Below are 14761 nucleotides of genomic sequence, written 5' to 3' on the forward strand. Positions count from 1 at the left end.
TAGTCTCCCTTCATCTCTCAGTTAAGCCCCTAAATTTTAAACAGTTGAATGGGAAAAAAACCAAATAACCCTTTCATGTTTTCCGATGGGAGAATGGTAATATATAGATATTCCATTAAGAGCAATTCTGGGTTGAGCGCATCAGTTTAAATGAATCTCCGACTGGGAAACCAAACCTCACCCCAGCCCCGGATGGACACACTGCAAAGATTTCCCAATATCCAATTATTTCAATATATTTTATTTTAAAACAGGTCACAACACTAAGCTCAGCCCATTCTGCTGTTACACAAGCTACAAATGCTTGTTCAAACAGTGGAGGGACAATCTTTAGTAGCATAGTTGAAAAGTGAATAAAAATCCATATAAAACAAATATTCAAATAGTTTCCATAGGAACACAGATAAATGTGACCCCATCTTCTAGTCATCCATTTCGTCGCATTTATGCCAACCCTACTCTTGAACACATTTTTAAAAAAACTAGCAGGAATTAAGTTAATGGTCCCCGAAAATGCCCTAAATTCAAGCTACACTCGCTGGTAAAAGAGACTACACACAAGTATCTATACGTTAATACTAGCCGAAGCACAAGTTGCCGGGTGATGTTCCATGCCGCTTTCCCAAGCACAAGACAAGGGCAAAGTGTTGTTTTCTGGCTCCTCTACTTCTGCTGGAAAACCTCGCTCGTTGATTTGTTGCATTCGTTGCCTAAAACACACCAAGTAGGTATATTCAGAAAAATTGTATCCACAATTTCAGAATAATTCCTACATTTTTTTTTTTTTTTTTAAGTCTGCATCCTTGCCCACCATTTGACTTGTTGCACCTCACACATCCCAGCAAAAACAAAACTCTAGCAGCTCTATAAATCAATTCCTTCACAATCTATCCTCTGGGTAGATAGATATCTATCCTCTATCACATTCATCAGGGGTCCAAATGACTAGCACAGTATTTCTAAATAGCTACTTCTTTAGCATCACAGAAATAAATTGGCAGTCCTCTTAACTGTTACCTGGTTTCAACTTAACTGCCTTATTTTTCCTCAGTCAACGGAAGAACTGACGGTAACTTATATGTGTAACCAAATCCAACATAAACTCTGACTTCAACTAGGCACCCGTTTAGCCTACCGTAACAAATCAGTAACCCTGAAATATTACTTACCATGCTGGACCTGACATCACATAATATATAGTTGGCCTCTGGAATCCATTGAAAGTAGAAGCAGCAGCAACAGTGTAGGCACCCATATTTTCAAAAAGCATCCAATCTCCAACTTGCAATTCTGGCATATCGCAGCGCTCAACGATACGATCGAGCCCATCACACGTTGGACCCCAAATGCTGCAGGAATAGTAGCTCTCATCTGGTTTGGGTCTCTGGAAAGAAGAGAAACAAAAATGAGTTGACTTCATTTCACTTGCCACCGTGTCTAAAACTTACGCCACAGTGGAAGACAACTAGCTACCTTTTGTAGAATCGGTTTAACGTGCGCGTGATCGTACAAGATGCAATTAAATGATCCATATACTCCATCATTCACATAATACATTATAGTTTTGTCATTAACATCATCTTCATCTAGAAAGGTAGATAAATCCAAATTTAAAACTTGTGAAAGGTTTGTCTTCAAGTACGTCAATAATGACTGAGCACTTTAGAACTCTTAATACATACCATCAGAACCTGTCTGTTCTTTTAATACAACTTTTTTGGCAATGATATTAACAGCAAGTGTGAAAGCTGATGCAACATAGTATCTGCCCGGTTCAGCAATGATTCTCACTCCTGAATCAGAAGGAAAGTACTTCTCCAATGCTGGATTGATGACACTTGTGATCTATGAGAACAAGTTATCAATTAGAATGCAGTTTTCAAACAATTTTCATTCCTGCTAAAGTTCAATTAGCTCAGTCACAATCCAAATTTAAAAAAAAAAAATCAGCCACAGTTAAAAATACAGGATTCACAAACATGACCTGAAAATCTTTTTAAAATCTCTAAGACAGAAGGTCTACATGAAATAGTTTCTTGAATCGTCCTCAGGGTTTAACCCAGTGCTTATTACACGGTAAGTCACTGAAACCCAATTTTTTTTAAATTTCCACTACCAAGCCACATTTCTTCTTACTTATGAAATTTCATATGTTTTAACATTTGGTTAAAAAAAAAAACAACAACTAGAAAACCTAAATTTAGTGAGTACAGATATTTTTACTTGATCCCAATTGGGCTCTTTTGCATGTTTTACTGTTTTGCTGGAAACAGTAATAAGTGCTTACTCCGTACCAAACACTGTGGTAAGCATTTGGTTAGGTACAATCACATGGGACAGACTGAAGGGGGAAGAAGAGGAATTGAATCCTCATTTTACAGAAGAAACTAAGGCACAGATAAATCCGGTAACTTGCTTAAGGTCACAGAGCAGGCAAGTGCTAGAGTCAGTATTAGAATCCACATCTCCTGACTTATCATTAGGCCATGTTCCTTCCCCAGAAAAAAAGAATTTCAGGGTAGAACTAGGCTCTCTTAAGCTTCCCATTTTTCTCTCTTCAATGTATCTGACCTCCAATCAGGACCATGTCTGAATTTGTCATTTAACATCATCTAGAGCAAGTGGTAAACAAATCCAAATTCAAAACTCTTACTTGTATTTGCTATACACTTCTGTGTTTTGGACAGTGCTCAGCACATTCTATGTGCTCGATAAATATCATTACTGCTCCTAAAAGCCTTTTCTCTAATCACACAAACTAAAGGTCACCCTTCCTAAAACTTCAACACAAAGCTTACTTCAAATACAAGATGAGGCCTTTTTTTTAAAAAGTAGTTATTCGAAGAAGGTAGAGCATGCTCTTTTTTTGTTAACTATAAGGGAATTTTTTTCAAAAAATAGAAAAACCCACCAAACTGGAATCTTGCTGAATAATTTTCTAAATTTTTCAGGAAAAGAGAATACCTCTTCAAACTTGAGCTTCACATCTTCAGAGCCAGGGAAACCTCCTCCAATATCCAGCAGATACATATCAAAACCAAGCTCAGCCTAGCGTAAAAAAGATTAAATGATCAGAGTTAAAAGGGAGCTACATAAGAGGAAGCAGAACTAAAGACAAATCAGAGCTGAAATATTCCAAGATCATAAGCTTTTTTAGGCACCCAGCTGCTTCCCATCAGAAGAAACTAGACACGGTATAAAGCCCTTGCAAACACTTAACATATCGTCCTACTGTGCACACGACTGCACTTTTGTCAAGTCTGATGCTCTTTCTGCCAGAGAGGCCCTTGTTCTGCAGTGGAAGCAGCCTGTACATTCTGCCAATATGTCTGTTGGCTGGAATGAGGGTGAGGGAATTATCGAAGAAACACGCGTATGGCATCGCAACTGCTGCACAAATTTTCCTCAATGCGAGGTTTCGCAAGAACTCCAAGGCTAGTGTTAGAGAACTGGGTGGGCAGTCAAACACGCGGCAGACATCTATGAAAAAGTCACAAACCCGGCAGCACACAGCCTGAAGACACATCCTGACTCCCAGGCAATTTGCCTGGTCATTTTGCCAAGTCGTACTTTGACCTGACCTCCACAAAACTCGGCTCAAAAGAGGGGCTATTTCTACAGACAGCAGACCAATCTACACGAGACTCGGGTTTCGACGTCTGTCTCCCACTCTTAGCGTCTGAAGAGGCTGTTCCCCATCTAGGCACAGCTGGAGCAGCCAGTGTTAAAATAATGTCACTCTAACTCAGCTCCTGCATGCTCTCCCCAGTCCAGGACTTGCCTCCAGACACTTTGGACTTATGCCACAGAACACATCATGGTTGACCCCGTGTCACCTACACTAGTAATAAGAGCACTTATTGAGTACTCACTTGGAGCACTTGGAGGATACAAAAAACAAAGTGACCCGATTCCCTACCCACAAGTTCTCTAATGAGTTTGACAGAAAAATGCATACAAGTAGGCAAAATAAGTAACTGAATGTTTAAGTCAACATATACAGTAAAGAGTCCCTCGGTATGGGTGGAGGAATAGATGGAAAAGGACCCAGCCCCCTTTTCGTGCAAAATGACCACACAAAACTTTGAAATTGTGCCAGTTTAAACATTCAAGAATTCAATTTGCTTCCCTGTGAATCTGTTTGTTTTTTTACTCAATGATCCGCTCCCCATCACCCTCCCGACAGTTCCAAGTCATAAGTGGCAGATCCCCGAGTTGGGGAAAGTGAAACCACAAATGCCATCTGCACCCAGGTTGGATTTTTCAGGCTCTACAATGTTTATCCCTACGCTTCACGGCCAACTGAGCTTTTCAGGGTGGGGAAGGTAGCCAGTCATGGACGATACAGACAGGTATAACTAGGCAAAACAAAAATCTGCTAATCACTGGGGCCTCACTGGATACCAAAGTGCTGAGGATGCATATGAACAAGTTCATAAGTACCAGAGATGGCTGTGGTACGACAAGAGCTGGAAACTGGTGAAAGGGGGATTTTATAAGGGCTTCGACCATGGGAAGATAGGTTGGATTTAGGGAGAGAGTCTGAAGCCTGGGGAACAGCATGAGTTGAGACTGAAGTACGCTGAATCAGCTCGGAAAAAATGGAGAACATTAACTGAATAAGTGCTAGATCCGTCCCTGCCTCATAAGGCACAAATAATGAGTTCTTCTAACCCCCGCCCTCCTCTGTCCCTATCTGTCCCACCTCAGCTGCTACCATCCTCCTGCCTGGCCTAGAAACCTCAAATCTATGTCATCTTCACAACTCTGCCTTATCTTTCAACTACCACTCCCCACAACTCTCCACCGGCTTTTCTGTGTTCCTCAACATCAAACAGAACTCAGAACTGGCTTTGAGGCTCCACCAACTAGCCACACCCTATCTGTTTCTCCTCTCTACTCGACGAGCACTTGGCTTTATGAAATCTCGAGAAAGGAGTACGTGACCTGGATTGGTACTGGGTTACTACTAGAAGACACCAATGGTCACGTGAAAAATAAATTCAAACTCAAGAACGCTTTATTTCACCCGGTTGGAAAAAGACACAGCGTCATAATGTTTGGCATCTTTCAAGGCGCAATCGTAGTGCGGTATGGAATTTTACTGTATACTTACTCCCATGTCGAAGACACACCGGGCATCAGTCACTGCCTGGACAAAGGTGTCTGGATCGGTACAACCACTCCCAACATGAAAGCTATAAGGACAGAGGATTTCATTTTATTCTAAAAGCGGATGCACATGGAAAATAAAATTCAGAAACCTCAATTAAATTAGAGCCGGATGTCGAATCAAACGTCTAAGATCCTTCCCCGGAGAGTTTCTCGCTTGGAAGCCAAAATTACCTGACTCCAATAACATCAATGTTGAGTTCTTTAGCCCGTTCCAGGAGAAGCCTGCTCGTTTTGAGTGTGGCACCGAATTTGACACTTAGGCGACAGACTGCTTTGGAGTCGTCAGTGGCAATCCGCAGGACCAACCTGGAGATGAAGAGAAAAAATCATCTAAGCTGAAGCCCTGAGAGTGACCAAAAATGGCAGGAAAGTACTAGTCCCCAAACCCTCACACCAGGCTGGATCCCTTTCAACCAGCCACCCAGAACTACAAAATGGCAGGTCATTTGTTTTCACATACAAAATTCTAGCAATTTCCCCTATCCTCCTCCTCCTCCTCCTCCTCCTCCCAGTTCTCTGAGTTGCTAAGGTAAAGCGGTTCTTTAACAAGAGTCCAACGTAACGGGACAGGACAGATGCACACTCTGGGGATGCGTTTAACCGAAGAAATGCTGTAACGCCAAAACACAACTCACTTTGCCTTTGGATGAGCTCTGTTAACTTTCATTAACTCAACTTCACTATCAAAAGTCATCATCTGCACTCCACTGTTGGCAGCATACTTAATCTGGGACACTTGTTTACATGGATTTGCATAAATTATTCTCTCTGGAGACACACCGATGCTCTGCACCAACTGAATTTCGGTCTGAAAATTAGAAAGTCACTTTACTGTTAATAAACTGCATTTTTCAAATTAAACAACACTGAGCAGGGAGGATTCTGGTGTCCATTGCTTTAGCTGGGTGTGTTAGTTTCAGGTTACATTTAAAATCATCAAGCAGTACTAGAATTTGAGGGTATTTCTGTTTTCCCCTAAGAGCTCCCTATTGCCTCACTACATGAACAGATGACTCTAAGCCCCCCTGAGAGTGAGGATCTCATACTGTCTCTCCCCACTGCTGAGTACCGGGGCCCTACCCAGCAGACACTCAAAATGCTATTCATTGACTGCTGAAGTTAAATTCATTGATTGCTCAAGTTAAACGTGAATAAAGTTTACCTTGCTGGCACAATCGAATCCAGCCCCTAAAGCAGCAAGCGTCTTCACAATAGCTTTGCTGTCATTACATTTGACAGCATAAAAAGGAGTGACTCGAGGGAGGGCTTTGTACCATCGCAAGTGTTTTTTTAGGACATCCCCGAGGTCAGCAACGTAGAAGGCATCTTTATCATCCTTCAAAAACAAAATTATATATATATATATATATGTAATATATGCACACACATTAATTGAGATTTCTGCAAGTTTTGTAAAAGTTAACAGAGTACACAATCTGAATTTACCATGTACCACTCTCCTCCTCCAGTCTACCATTCCCACCCGTTTCCACTGCTCCCTTAAAGCAGTGTACGGGCACTTTAAACCTGCGGCACAGCTCCTGCTTCTCTGCCCTACCCACTGCCCTGGAAGCCAAAAGGCTCATGGCCAGACCCTCACCTTTCACCCTCCTGCCCCCAGTGCAGGGGGAAGGGTGGAAGAGCGAGGACAAATGTGGCATTTTCCATCCCTGATGTCTGTGGGTCTGGCTTGGTGCTATCTAAAAGCACATGAGCAGAACCATGCCCACAGTTCCTTCTAGCCAAATACGGTCCTATGAAAACTAAAAAGAAAAATTGGCCGGTCATTTAAAAAAAAAAAAAAACCAACCAAATCTCACTGCCTCTCTTCCTTTGGGCCCTGGGGATATGAATACGGTTTTATTTTCAAGGATCTTTACCAGTGAAATTGGTTAACACTTACAGAGGAAGAAACTTCATTGATTTTTTGGTCCAGGATATCCTTGGCAGTAAATCCTTCATCAAGGAATGTAAAGTCAAACTCATCATTGCTGAAGTTATTCATGATTCCTTGTTATTCTTCTAAAGTGCAACAATCTTTCCAGGTAGAAAAAGAAAACTTGGCTCTTAGTTTACAAACTGACACGTTAAAACACAAAAATACTTAAGAGCCAACATATCAAATGAAAGCTTTATACTTACATGGAAAACTAGGAGATGAAACAGTAAAGCTCTTTCCAGCTAGACACCTAGGGTATTTCTTCAGGAAAGAAAGTCCTGAGAAATGCAGGTTATGTTTGTGTCCTTGGTGCAGCCGATGCACTATAAGTTTTCTACAAGAGACAAAAACATAACAGACCACTTCTAATCCTGCCAAACACTATACCTGATATAACAAGTCACAGAAGATCATGGACATCAGTGAACAGAGTTGGGCCCTTCAAAATTCCTTAAGAACACAGCTCTGCTGTGTGTTCAAATACTACCAATAACGCTCGACAGCACTTGGAATGGCATCTTGCAAATAAATGCTAACAGATAATCATTTACCACCGCCTAAAAACTCATAAGGGCCAAATGTTGGCAGAGACCTATTCTAATCCGATAATATGGCATTTTGAATTGGTGTATATTCTTTGTAGTTTTACTTAAAAAAAAAAAAAAGGCTGTGCATTTTATTTCTTTGAGCCCTTAGGGAAGTTTCAACTCCCTTTCAGCATTACCGAAGCTCAAATAAATTGGCTCTCTCAGGCAACGGTAATTGGAAGCCTATCAGATCACTGTTGTGAAAAGCCATCTATTTAAAACAGAAGTACTTCCAAATATCAGGATCTCAAACCTGCTGACCTCAGTACAGACGTAATTAAAACACTGAGCAGGAATTCAATTCATGAATGTCATTTTTTAACCTATGTTCTGGTTGGGCAAAAATTTTTATATATAGCAAAAAGAAAAAACTGCAGACTCATTTTTGTCATCTTAATGGTGTCGTTTGGGAGCTTAGCAATTTTGGCTCAAATGGCCATCAGAAGCTCATATCACGGGCCCGTGCTCTCTGACTCTGCTTGGGTGGCCTGCTCTCTTTCACTCAAAGTTAACTACACACTACAGAGGGCAGTCGATTACGACAATAAAGGGCCTTCCCGGATTAAACCCTCTTTTCCCCAATTCCCTCTCCCCAACACATGATACCTGGCACTCACGTACGTATCCGTAATTCATTTTAATTCTGATCCGGTGGGGAGGGAACCTAAGAACTGTTTCACTGTACTCTCCCAAGAGCTTAGTGCACAGGTGAGTGCTCAATAAATACCACCGATTGATCTGGACAGATCCACACCTCTGGAATTTTGTTCTGGGGCACCGGTTTAGGGTTGGGGATTTTTCCGAGGAGCCAACGACCACTGCTTATTCTCTCAAGATTTTTAAATAGGGGTTAATGTGGCTTTTTAGACTGAATGCAGCCGCCCTCGGGCGACCCCCAGGCTCCGCTCCCTGGCTGCTCTGTGACCCTGGTCCAGGGGGACTCGGCCTTGGAACAGGATTTCAATGCGACCACAGCAGATTCTGGGGCTTATTACACTGCATAGGCGCTTAAGAAATAATAATGATGTTGGTATTTGTTAGGCGCTACTATGTGCTGAGCACTGTTCTAAGCGCTGGGGTAGATACAGGGTAATCAGGTTGTCCCACGTGAGGCTCACAGTCTTCATCTCCATTTTACAGATGAGGTAACTGAGGCACAGAGAAGTGAAGTGACTTGCCCAGTCACAGTTTCACAGAAATACCTCAGTTTCCTTCCCATCACTTCTGAAATACATCCTGAAAGCTGCAGGGATGGCAACATCTACCACTGTCATCACAAAAGAGTACTTTCCCAGAAACTACATCTTCCCAGTTGTGTAAAAATAATAATAAATGTTGGTACCTGTTAAGCGCTATGTGCCAAGCCCTGCTCTAAGCGCTGGGGGAGAGGCAACGATATCAGGTTGTCCCACGTAGGGATCACAGTCTTCATCCCCATTTTCCAGATGACGGAAGTGAGGCGCAGAGAAGGTAAGCAGCGTGGCTCAGTGGAAAGAGTACGGGTTTAGGAGTCAGAGGTCGTGGGTTCTAATCCTGGTTCTGCCACTTAGCTGTGTGACTCTGGGCGAGTCACTGACCTGCTCTGTGCCTCGGCTTCCTCATCTGGAAAATGGGGATTAAGACTGTGAGCCCCACGTGGGACAACCTGAATCTCCCCCAGCGGTTAGAGAAGTGCTTGGCACATAGTAAGCGCTTAACAGATACCAACATTTTATTATCATTAAGTGACTTGCCCAAGGTCACCCAGCTGACAAGAGGCGGAGTCGGGTTTAGAACCCATGACCTCTGACTCCCCAGCCCGGGCTCTTGCCACTGAGCCATGCTGTGCAAATGTTCTGAAACGTGGGAGGGCCGGGCAGTGTCTTTCACGTTTCAAAAAAAAAGCCTTAAACTTTACATTTTTAAAAAAAGCAGCGTTAAACCGTCTCCGGGGCCCTGAAACCTCAAAAACGTCGTCCTTCAAGACCAAGTTTGGGGAGAGGAGTAGCTCCTTCCCAGGGCTCTTTGGTGAGCCCATTTCCTGAAACCCAAATCCGACCAAAAAAGGGAAAGGGGGGAGGAAAAAAACAAAAGGGGAGGTGGGGGGAATTTATCCTGCGTCTTACCCGAATGGGCTGCGAAAAGGGGCCTGCGCCCCAAAGGCCCGGGGGGGGGGGGGGGGGGGCGGTTCGGGGCACATGGGAGAGGCCACGGGGGGCCACAGGGGTTTCGAGCGCTTAGCACAGTGCTCCGCACCCAGTGGGAGCTCGATAAATGCGACCGGGCGAGTGTAGGGGGTCTGGGCTGATGGGGTCGGGCCAAGGAAGGTCATCTGCAGCCCGGGGGCGCTCGGACTTTGACCCCTGCGGTCTGTGGAGCTTCCCCCCCCCCAGGACCCCCGGTTATCCGCGGTGTCCGCCGGCCGGCATTCATTCATTCACCCCGCCCACCCCCTACTTACTGAGCGCTCACTGTGTGCGCAGCACTGCGCCCACCGCTGGGAAAGGACAGCAACCCCCGCCCCCCCCCCGCCCCGGTCCTCATTCATGCATTCGATAGTATTGATTGGGCGCTTCCTCTGTGCAGAGCACTGGACTGAGCGCTTGGAATGGACAATTCGGCAACAGAGAGAGACCATCCCTGCCCCACGACGGGCTGACACCAAGCCGCCCCTGGTGCCCTCCAAGCCCCTGTGACCCTCCTGGCAATCCTCCTCCTCCTCCCCCGCGGCACGCACACACACAGCGCTCTGCACATAGTCAGCGCTCAATACCAACCCTCCCCCAGCACATACCCCTATATACAGTGCTCTGCACATAGTCAGCGCTCAATACCAACCCTCCCCCAGCACATACCTATATACAGTGCTCTGCACATAGTCAGCGCTCAATACCAACCCTCCCCCCGCACATACCCCTATATACAGTGCTCTGCACATAGTCAGCGCTCAATACCAACCCTCCCCCCGCACATACCCTATATACAGTGCTCTGCACAGAGTCAGCGCTCAATACCAACCCTCCCCCCGCACATACCCTATATACAGTGCTCTGCACAGAGTCAGCGCTCAATACCAACCCTCCCCCAGCACATACCCCTATATACAATGCTCTGCACAGAGTCAGCGCTCAACAGGAACCCAGCCTTCCCTAGCACACACACACAGTGATCTGTACATAGTCAGGGCTCAATACCAACCCTCCCCCCCAGCACACACACACACACACACACACAGTGCTCTGTACATAATAAGGGCTCAGTACCAACCCTCCCCAGCCCATACACACAGCGCTCTGCACAGAGTCAGCGCTCAAGACCAGCCCTCCCCCCAGCTCACACACACACACACACACACAGAGTGCTCTGCACCTAGCTGCCCTCCCCCTCACCCCCAGCACACACACACACACACACAGCGCTCTGCACAGAGTCAGCGCTCAGGACCAGCCCCGCTTCCCCAGCGTTCTGCACATAGTCGGCGCTCCCTAGTAAGCGGCGTCCCGTCCCCCGCCGGCCCAGAGCGCCGTGCAGGCGGCAGGTGTGGGCGGCCGCCGGGGCCACGTGGCGTCGGGCGGGCGGGCGGGCGTCCTCTCACCTCAGCGTGGCCGTGCGAGGCGGGCGGGCCCCATGGAGCGTCCGCGCCCGCGCCCGCGCCCGCCGGAGGAGCCTCCTGGCCGGGCTCGGACGGACGGAGGGACGGACGGAGGGACGGGACCAGGCGGCCGCGGGGAGCAGGACGAGGCCGCGACGACTGACAAAGCCCGGCGGCCGCGGGGCGCCGCTATTTATAGCGCCGCCCCGTCGTCATGGAGACGCGCCAGCTCAAACCAGCCCCGATCGGTTCCGGCCGGGAGCGACGGGAAGAGGGCGGGGGGGGAGGGGGCCCCGCCGGGGACGGTTAAACGTCAGCGACCCCTCCCTCCCTGGCTGCCCCTCCCTTTCTCCCCCGCCTCCCCGCGCGCATGCGCCCAGGGCCTCCCCCGCTCCCTTTCCTCCGAGGCGGCCTGGCCCACCGACGGCAGGGAGCCCGCCTGGCCCCAAGGAGCCCCTTGCTGCCCGCACTCACCTGCCCTTCTGCTCCCCCCCCTCTCTGTCTCCCCCTCTCAGTCTCTCCCGCCTCCTCTAGCTCTCCCCTTCTGGCTCTCTTTTTCTTTGTCTCTGTCTCCCCCCTCTGTCTCTCCCTCCTCCTCTAGCTCTCCCCTTCTGGCTCTCTTTTTCTTTGTCCCTCTCCCCCTCTCTATCTCTCTCTCTTTTTCTTTCTCTCCCCCTCTCTGTCTCTCCCTCCTCCTCTAGCTCTCCCCTTCTGGCTCTCTTTGTCCCTTCCCCTCCCCTCTATCTCTCTCTCTTTTTCTTTCTCTCCCCCTCTCTGTCTCTCCCTCCTCCTCTAGCTCTCCCCTTCTGGCTCTCTTTGTCCCTTCCCCCCCATCTCTCTCTCCTTTTCTTTCTCTCCCCCTCTCTGTCTCTCCCTCCTCCTCTAGCTCTCCCCTTCTGTCTCTTTTTCTTTGTCTCTCTACCACTCTGTCTCTCTCTCTTTTTTTCTTTCTCTCCCACTCTGTCTCTCCTCCTCTCTCTCTCCCCTTGTGTCTCTCTTTTTCTTTGTCTCTCTCCCCCACTGTGTCTCTCCCTCCTCCTTTCTCTCTCCCATTCTGTCTCTCTTTTTCTTTGTCTTTCTCCCTCCTCCTCCACCTCTCCCATTCTGTCTTTTTCTTTGTCTCTCTCCCATTCTGTCTCTCTCTTTCTCTCCCATTCTGCCTCTCCCTCCCCCTCTATCTCCCCCATTCTGTCTCTCTTTTTCCTTGTGTCTCTCCCCCCTCTGTCTCTCCCTCTTTCTCTGTCTCTCATTCTGTCTCTCTTCTTTGTCTCTCTCCCCCCTCTGTCTCGCCCTCCCCCTCTATCTCTCCCATTCTGTCTCTTGCTTTATCTCTTGTCCACGCTCAGTCTCTCCCTCCTCCTCTGTCTCCCTGTCTCTCTTTTTCTTTGCCTCTCTCCCCCTCTCTGTCCCTCTATCTCTCTCATTCTATCTCTCTTCTGTTTTGTCTCTCTCCCCCTCTCAGTCTCTCCCTCCTCTATCTCTCTCATTCTGTCTCTCTCTTTGTCTCTCTCCCACTCTCTGTCTCTTCTTCCTTCTCTAGCTCTCTCATTCTGTCTCTTTTTTCTTTGTCTCTCTCTCCCTCTCTCAGTCTCTCCCTCCTCTCTCTCATTCTGTCTCTCTCACTCTCAGTTTCTTCCTCTATCTCTCTCATTCTGTCTCTCTTTTTCTTTGTCTCTCCCTCCTCCATCTCTCTCATTCTGTTTCTCTTTCTATGTCTGTCCCCCACTCTCCGTCTCTCGCTTTCCTTTGCCTCTCTCGGTCTCTCTTTTTCTTTGTCTCTGTCTCCCACTCTCTGCCTTTCTTTTTCTTTCCCTGTCTGTCTCCCACTCTCATCCTCTCTGTCTCTGTCTCTTTTTCTTTCCCTATCTGTCTCCCACTCTCATTCTCCCTCTCCCTTTTTCTGTGTCCCTCTGTCTCCCACTCTCATTCTCTCTGTTTCTCTTTATCTTTCTGTCTTCCCCTCTCAGTCTCTCCCTCCTTCTCTATCTCTCTCATTCTGCCTCTCTTATTCTTTGTCTCTCTCCCACTCTCATTCTCTTGCTTTCCATCTCCTCTCTTTGCCTCTCTCTCTGTCTCTCTTTCTCTTTCTCTTTGTCTCTGTCTCCCTCTCTCTTCTGCCTTTCCTTTTCTTTCCCTGTCTCCCACTCTCATTCTCTCCCTCTTTCTTTCTCTGTCTCTCTGCCTCTCCCCCCTCTCATTTTCTCTCTCTCTCTCTCTTTTTTCCCTGGCTCTCTGTCTCTCTCCCACTCATTCTCTCGCTCTCTGTCATTCCCTCTTTCTTCTCCTAGGGAATAAGTTGCACGCTGGAACCTGAGGCAGACTTTGGACCGCTGTTCCTTGCCAACAGGGCCGCTATCCTGGGACTTAGTTGTATCTTAAAGTTATAAAAATACTGTGCGATTATTGAACATTTCGTTAGGATGATAAGGGAATGACTTGTCACTGATGATTGCATAACTTCAAGAAATTTTTTAAAATTACACCGGAGGGATCACATTTTAACACTTTTTTTAAGAAAAATTGACTTTCTGAAAGATTTCCACGGTTTAACAGAAGAGCTGTAGGCCGGGAAGGGACGTTGAAGCATGGCACTGGGAAGTTTGAACCAACAAAGTGGAATAAAAATAATGATAACTTTTGTTTTTTATTGATGAACAATCACTATAGACAGAGCACAATTAGGGCTCTTTGGAGTTGAGGTGGGTCAGACGTAACTCACCAAAATATAACCAGCAGAGAGTGCTTTGACACATCCAAAAGGAAATTCAGAGTGCAATCTGTCTTTAAATAACTTTGATAATGCCTTGATTATTAATGCATGATCTACATGTCGAAAAGACATTCCAGAGAGATTACCATACATTTGACAAAACCACAACAAAGTAGGCCAGGGTTGATAACTTCTAAATGACACTGCCACAAGCAGCGTCGCTTAATGGAAAGAGCCTGGGCTTGGGAGTCAGAGGACGTGGGTTTAATCCCGACTCCACCACTTGTCTGCTGTGTGACCTTGGGCAAGACTGAGCTCCTCTTCTCCCTCTACTCCCTCTACCACGCCCCCCCTTCACCTCTCCGCAGCTTAACCCTCTTTTCCCCCCATTTCCCTCTGCTCCTCCCCCTCTCCCCATCCCCTCAGCACTGCACTCGTCCGCTCAACTGTATATATTTTCATTACCCTATTTATTTTGTTAATGAATTGTACATCGCCTTGATTCTATTTAGTTGCCATCGGTTTTTATGAGATGTTCTTCCCCTTGACGCTGTTTAGTGCCATTGTTCTTGTCTGTCCGTCTCCCCCAATTAGACTGTAAGCCCGTCAAACGGCAGGGACTGTCTCTATCTGTTGACGACTTGTTCATTCCAAGTGCTTAGTACAGTGCTCTGCACATAGTAAGTGCTCAATAAATACTATTGAATGAACTTCTCTGTGCGTCAGTTTTACCTCATCTGTAAAATGGGAATTAAGATTGCGAGCCCCATGTGGGACAA

The 14761-nt window shown here is 46.6% G+C and overlaps 1 protein-coding gene across 1 annotated transcript; it reads right to left on the reverse strand.

Moving 5' to 3' along the window:
• Positions 1-220: 220 nt before the first annotated feature.
• ODC1 (ornithine decarboxylase 1) lies at positions 221-11419 on the reverse strand. Its single transcript, XM_029069262.1, has 12 exons — positions 11276-11419; positions 7318-7448; positions 7079-7212; positions 6338-6511; positions 5811-5983; positions 5347-5481; positions 5117-5198; positions 2965-3048; positions 1683-1845; positions 1474-1586; positions 1170-1384; positions 221-710 (listed from the first exon to the last, which is right to left on the reverse strand). Exons 3-12 carry the CDS (start codon positions 7178-7180, stop codon positions 566-568), a joined length of 1386 nt encoding a protein of 461 aa, XP_028925095.1. The 5' UTR covers positions 7181-7212; positions 7318-7448; positions 11276-11419; the 3' UTR covers positions 221-565.
• Between the last annotated feature and the right edge of the window lie 3342 nt (positions 11420-14761).

This window comes from Ornithorhynchus anatinus, chromosome 1 (assembly GCF_004115215.2).
Source record: "Ornithorhynchus anatinus isolate Pmale09 chromosome 1, mOrnAna1.pri.v4, whole genome shotgun sequence".
Classification (NCBI taxonomy): Eukaryota; Metazoa; Chordata; class Mammalia; order Monotremata; family Ornithorhynchidae; genus Ornithorhynchus; species Ornithorhynchus anatinus.

Bases quoted from the DNA above. Each gene is read 5' to 3' on its own strand.
- ODC1 (XM_029069262.1), bottom strand. From the start codon at position 7,180: ATGAATAACTTCAGCAATGATGAGTTTGACTTTACATTCCTTGATGAA. The intron at 6,512-7,078 runs GTAAGTGTTAAC...TTGTTTTTGAAG, and splicing joins TCAATGAAGTTTCTTCCTCT to GATGATAAAGATGCCTTCTA. The intron at 5,984-6,337 runs GTAAACTTTATT...TCTAATTTTCAG, and splicing joins GATTCGATTGTGCCAGCAAG to ACCGAAATTCAGTTGGTGCA.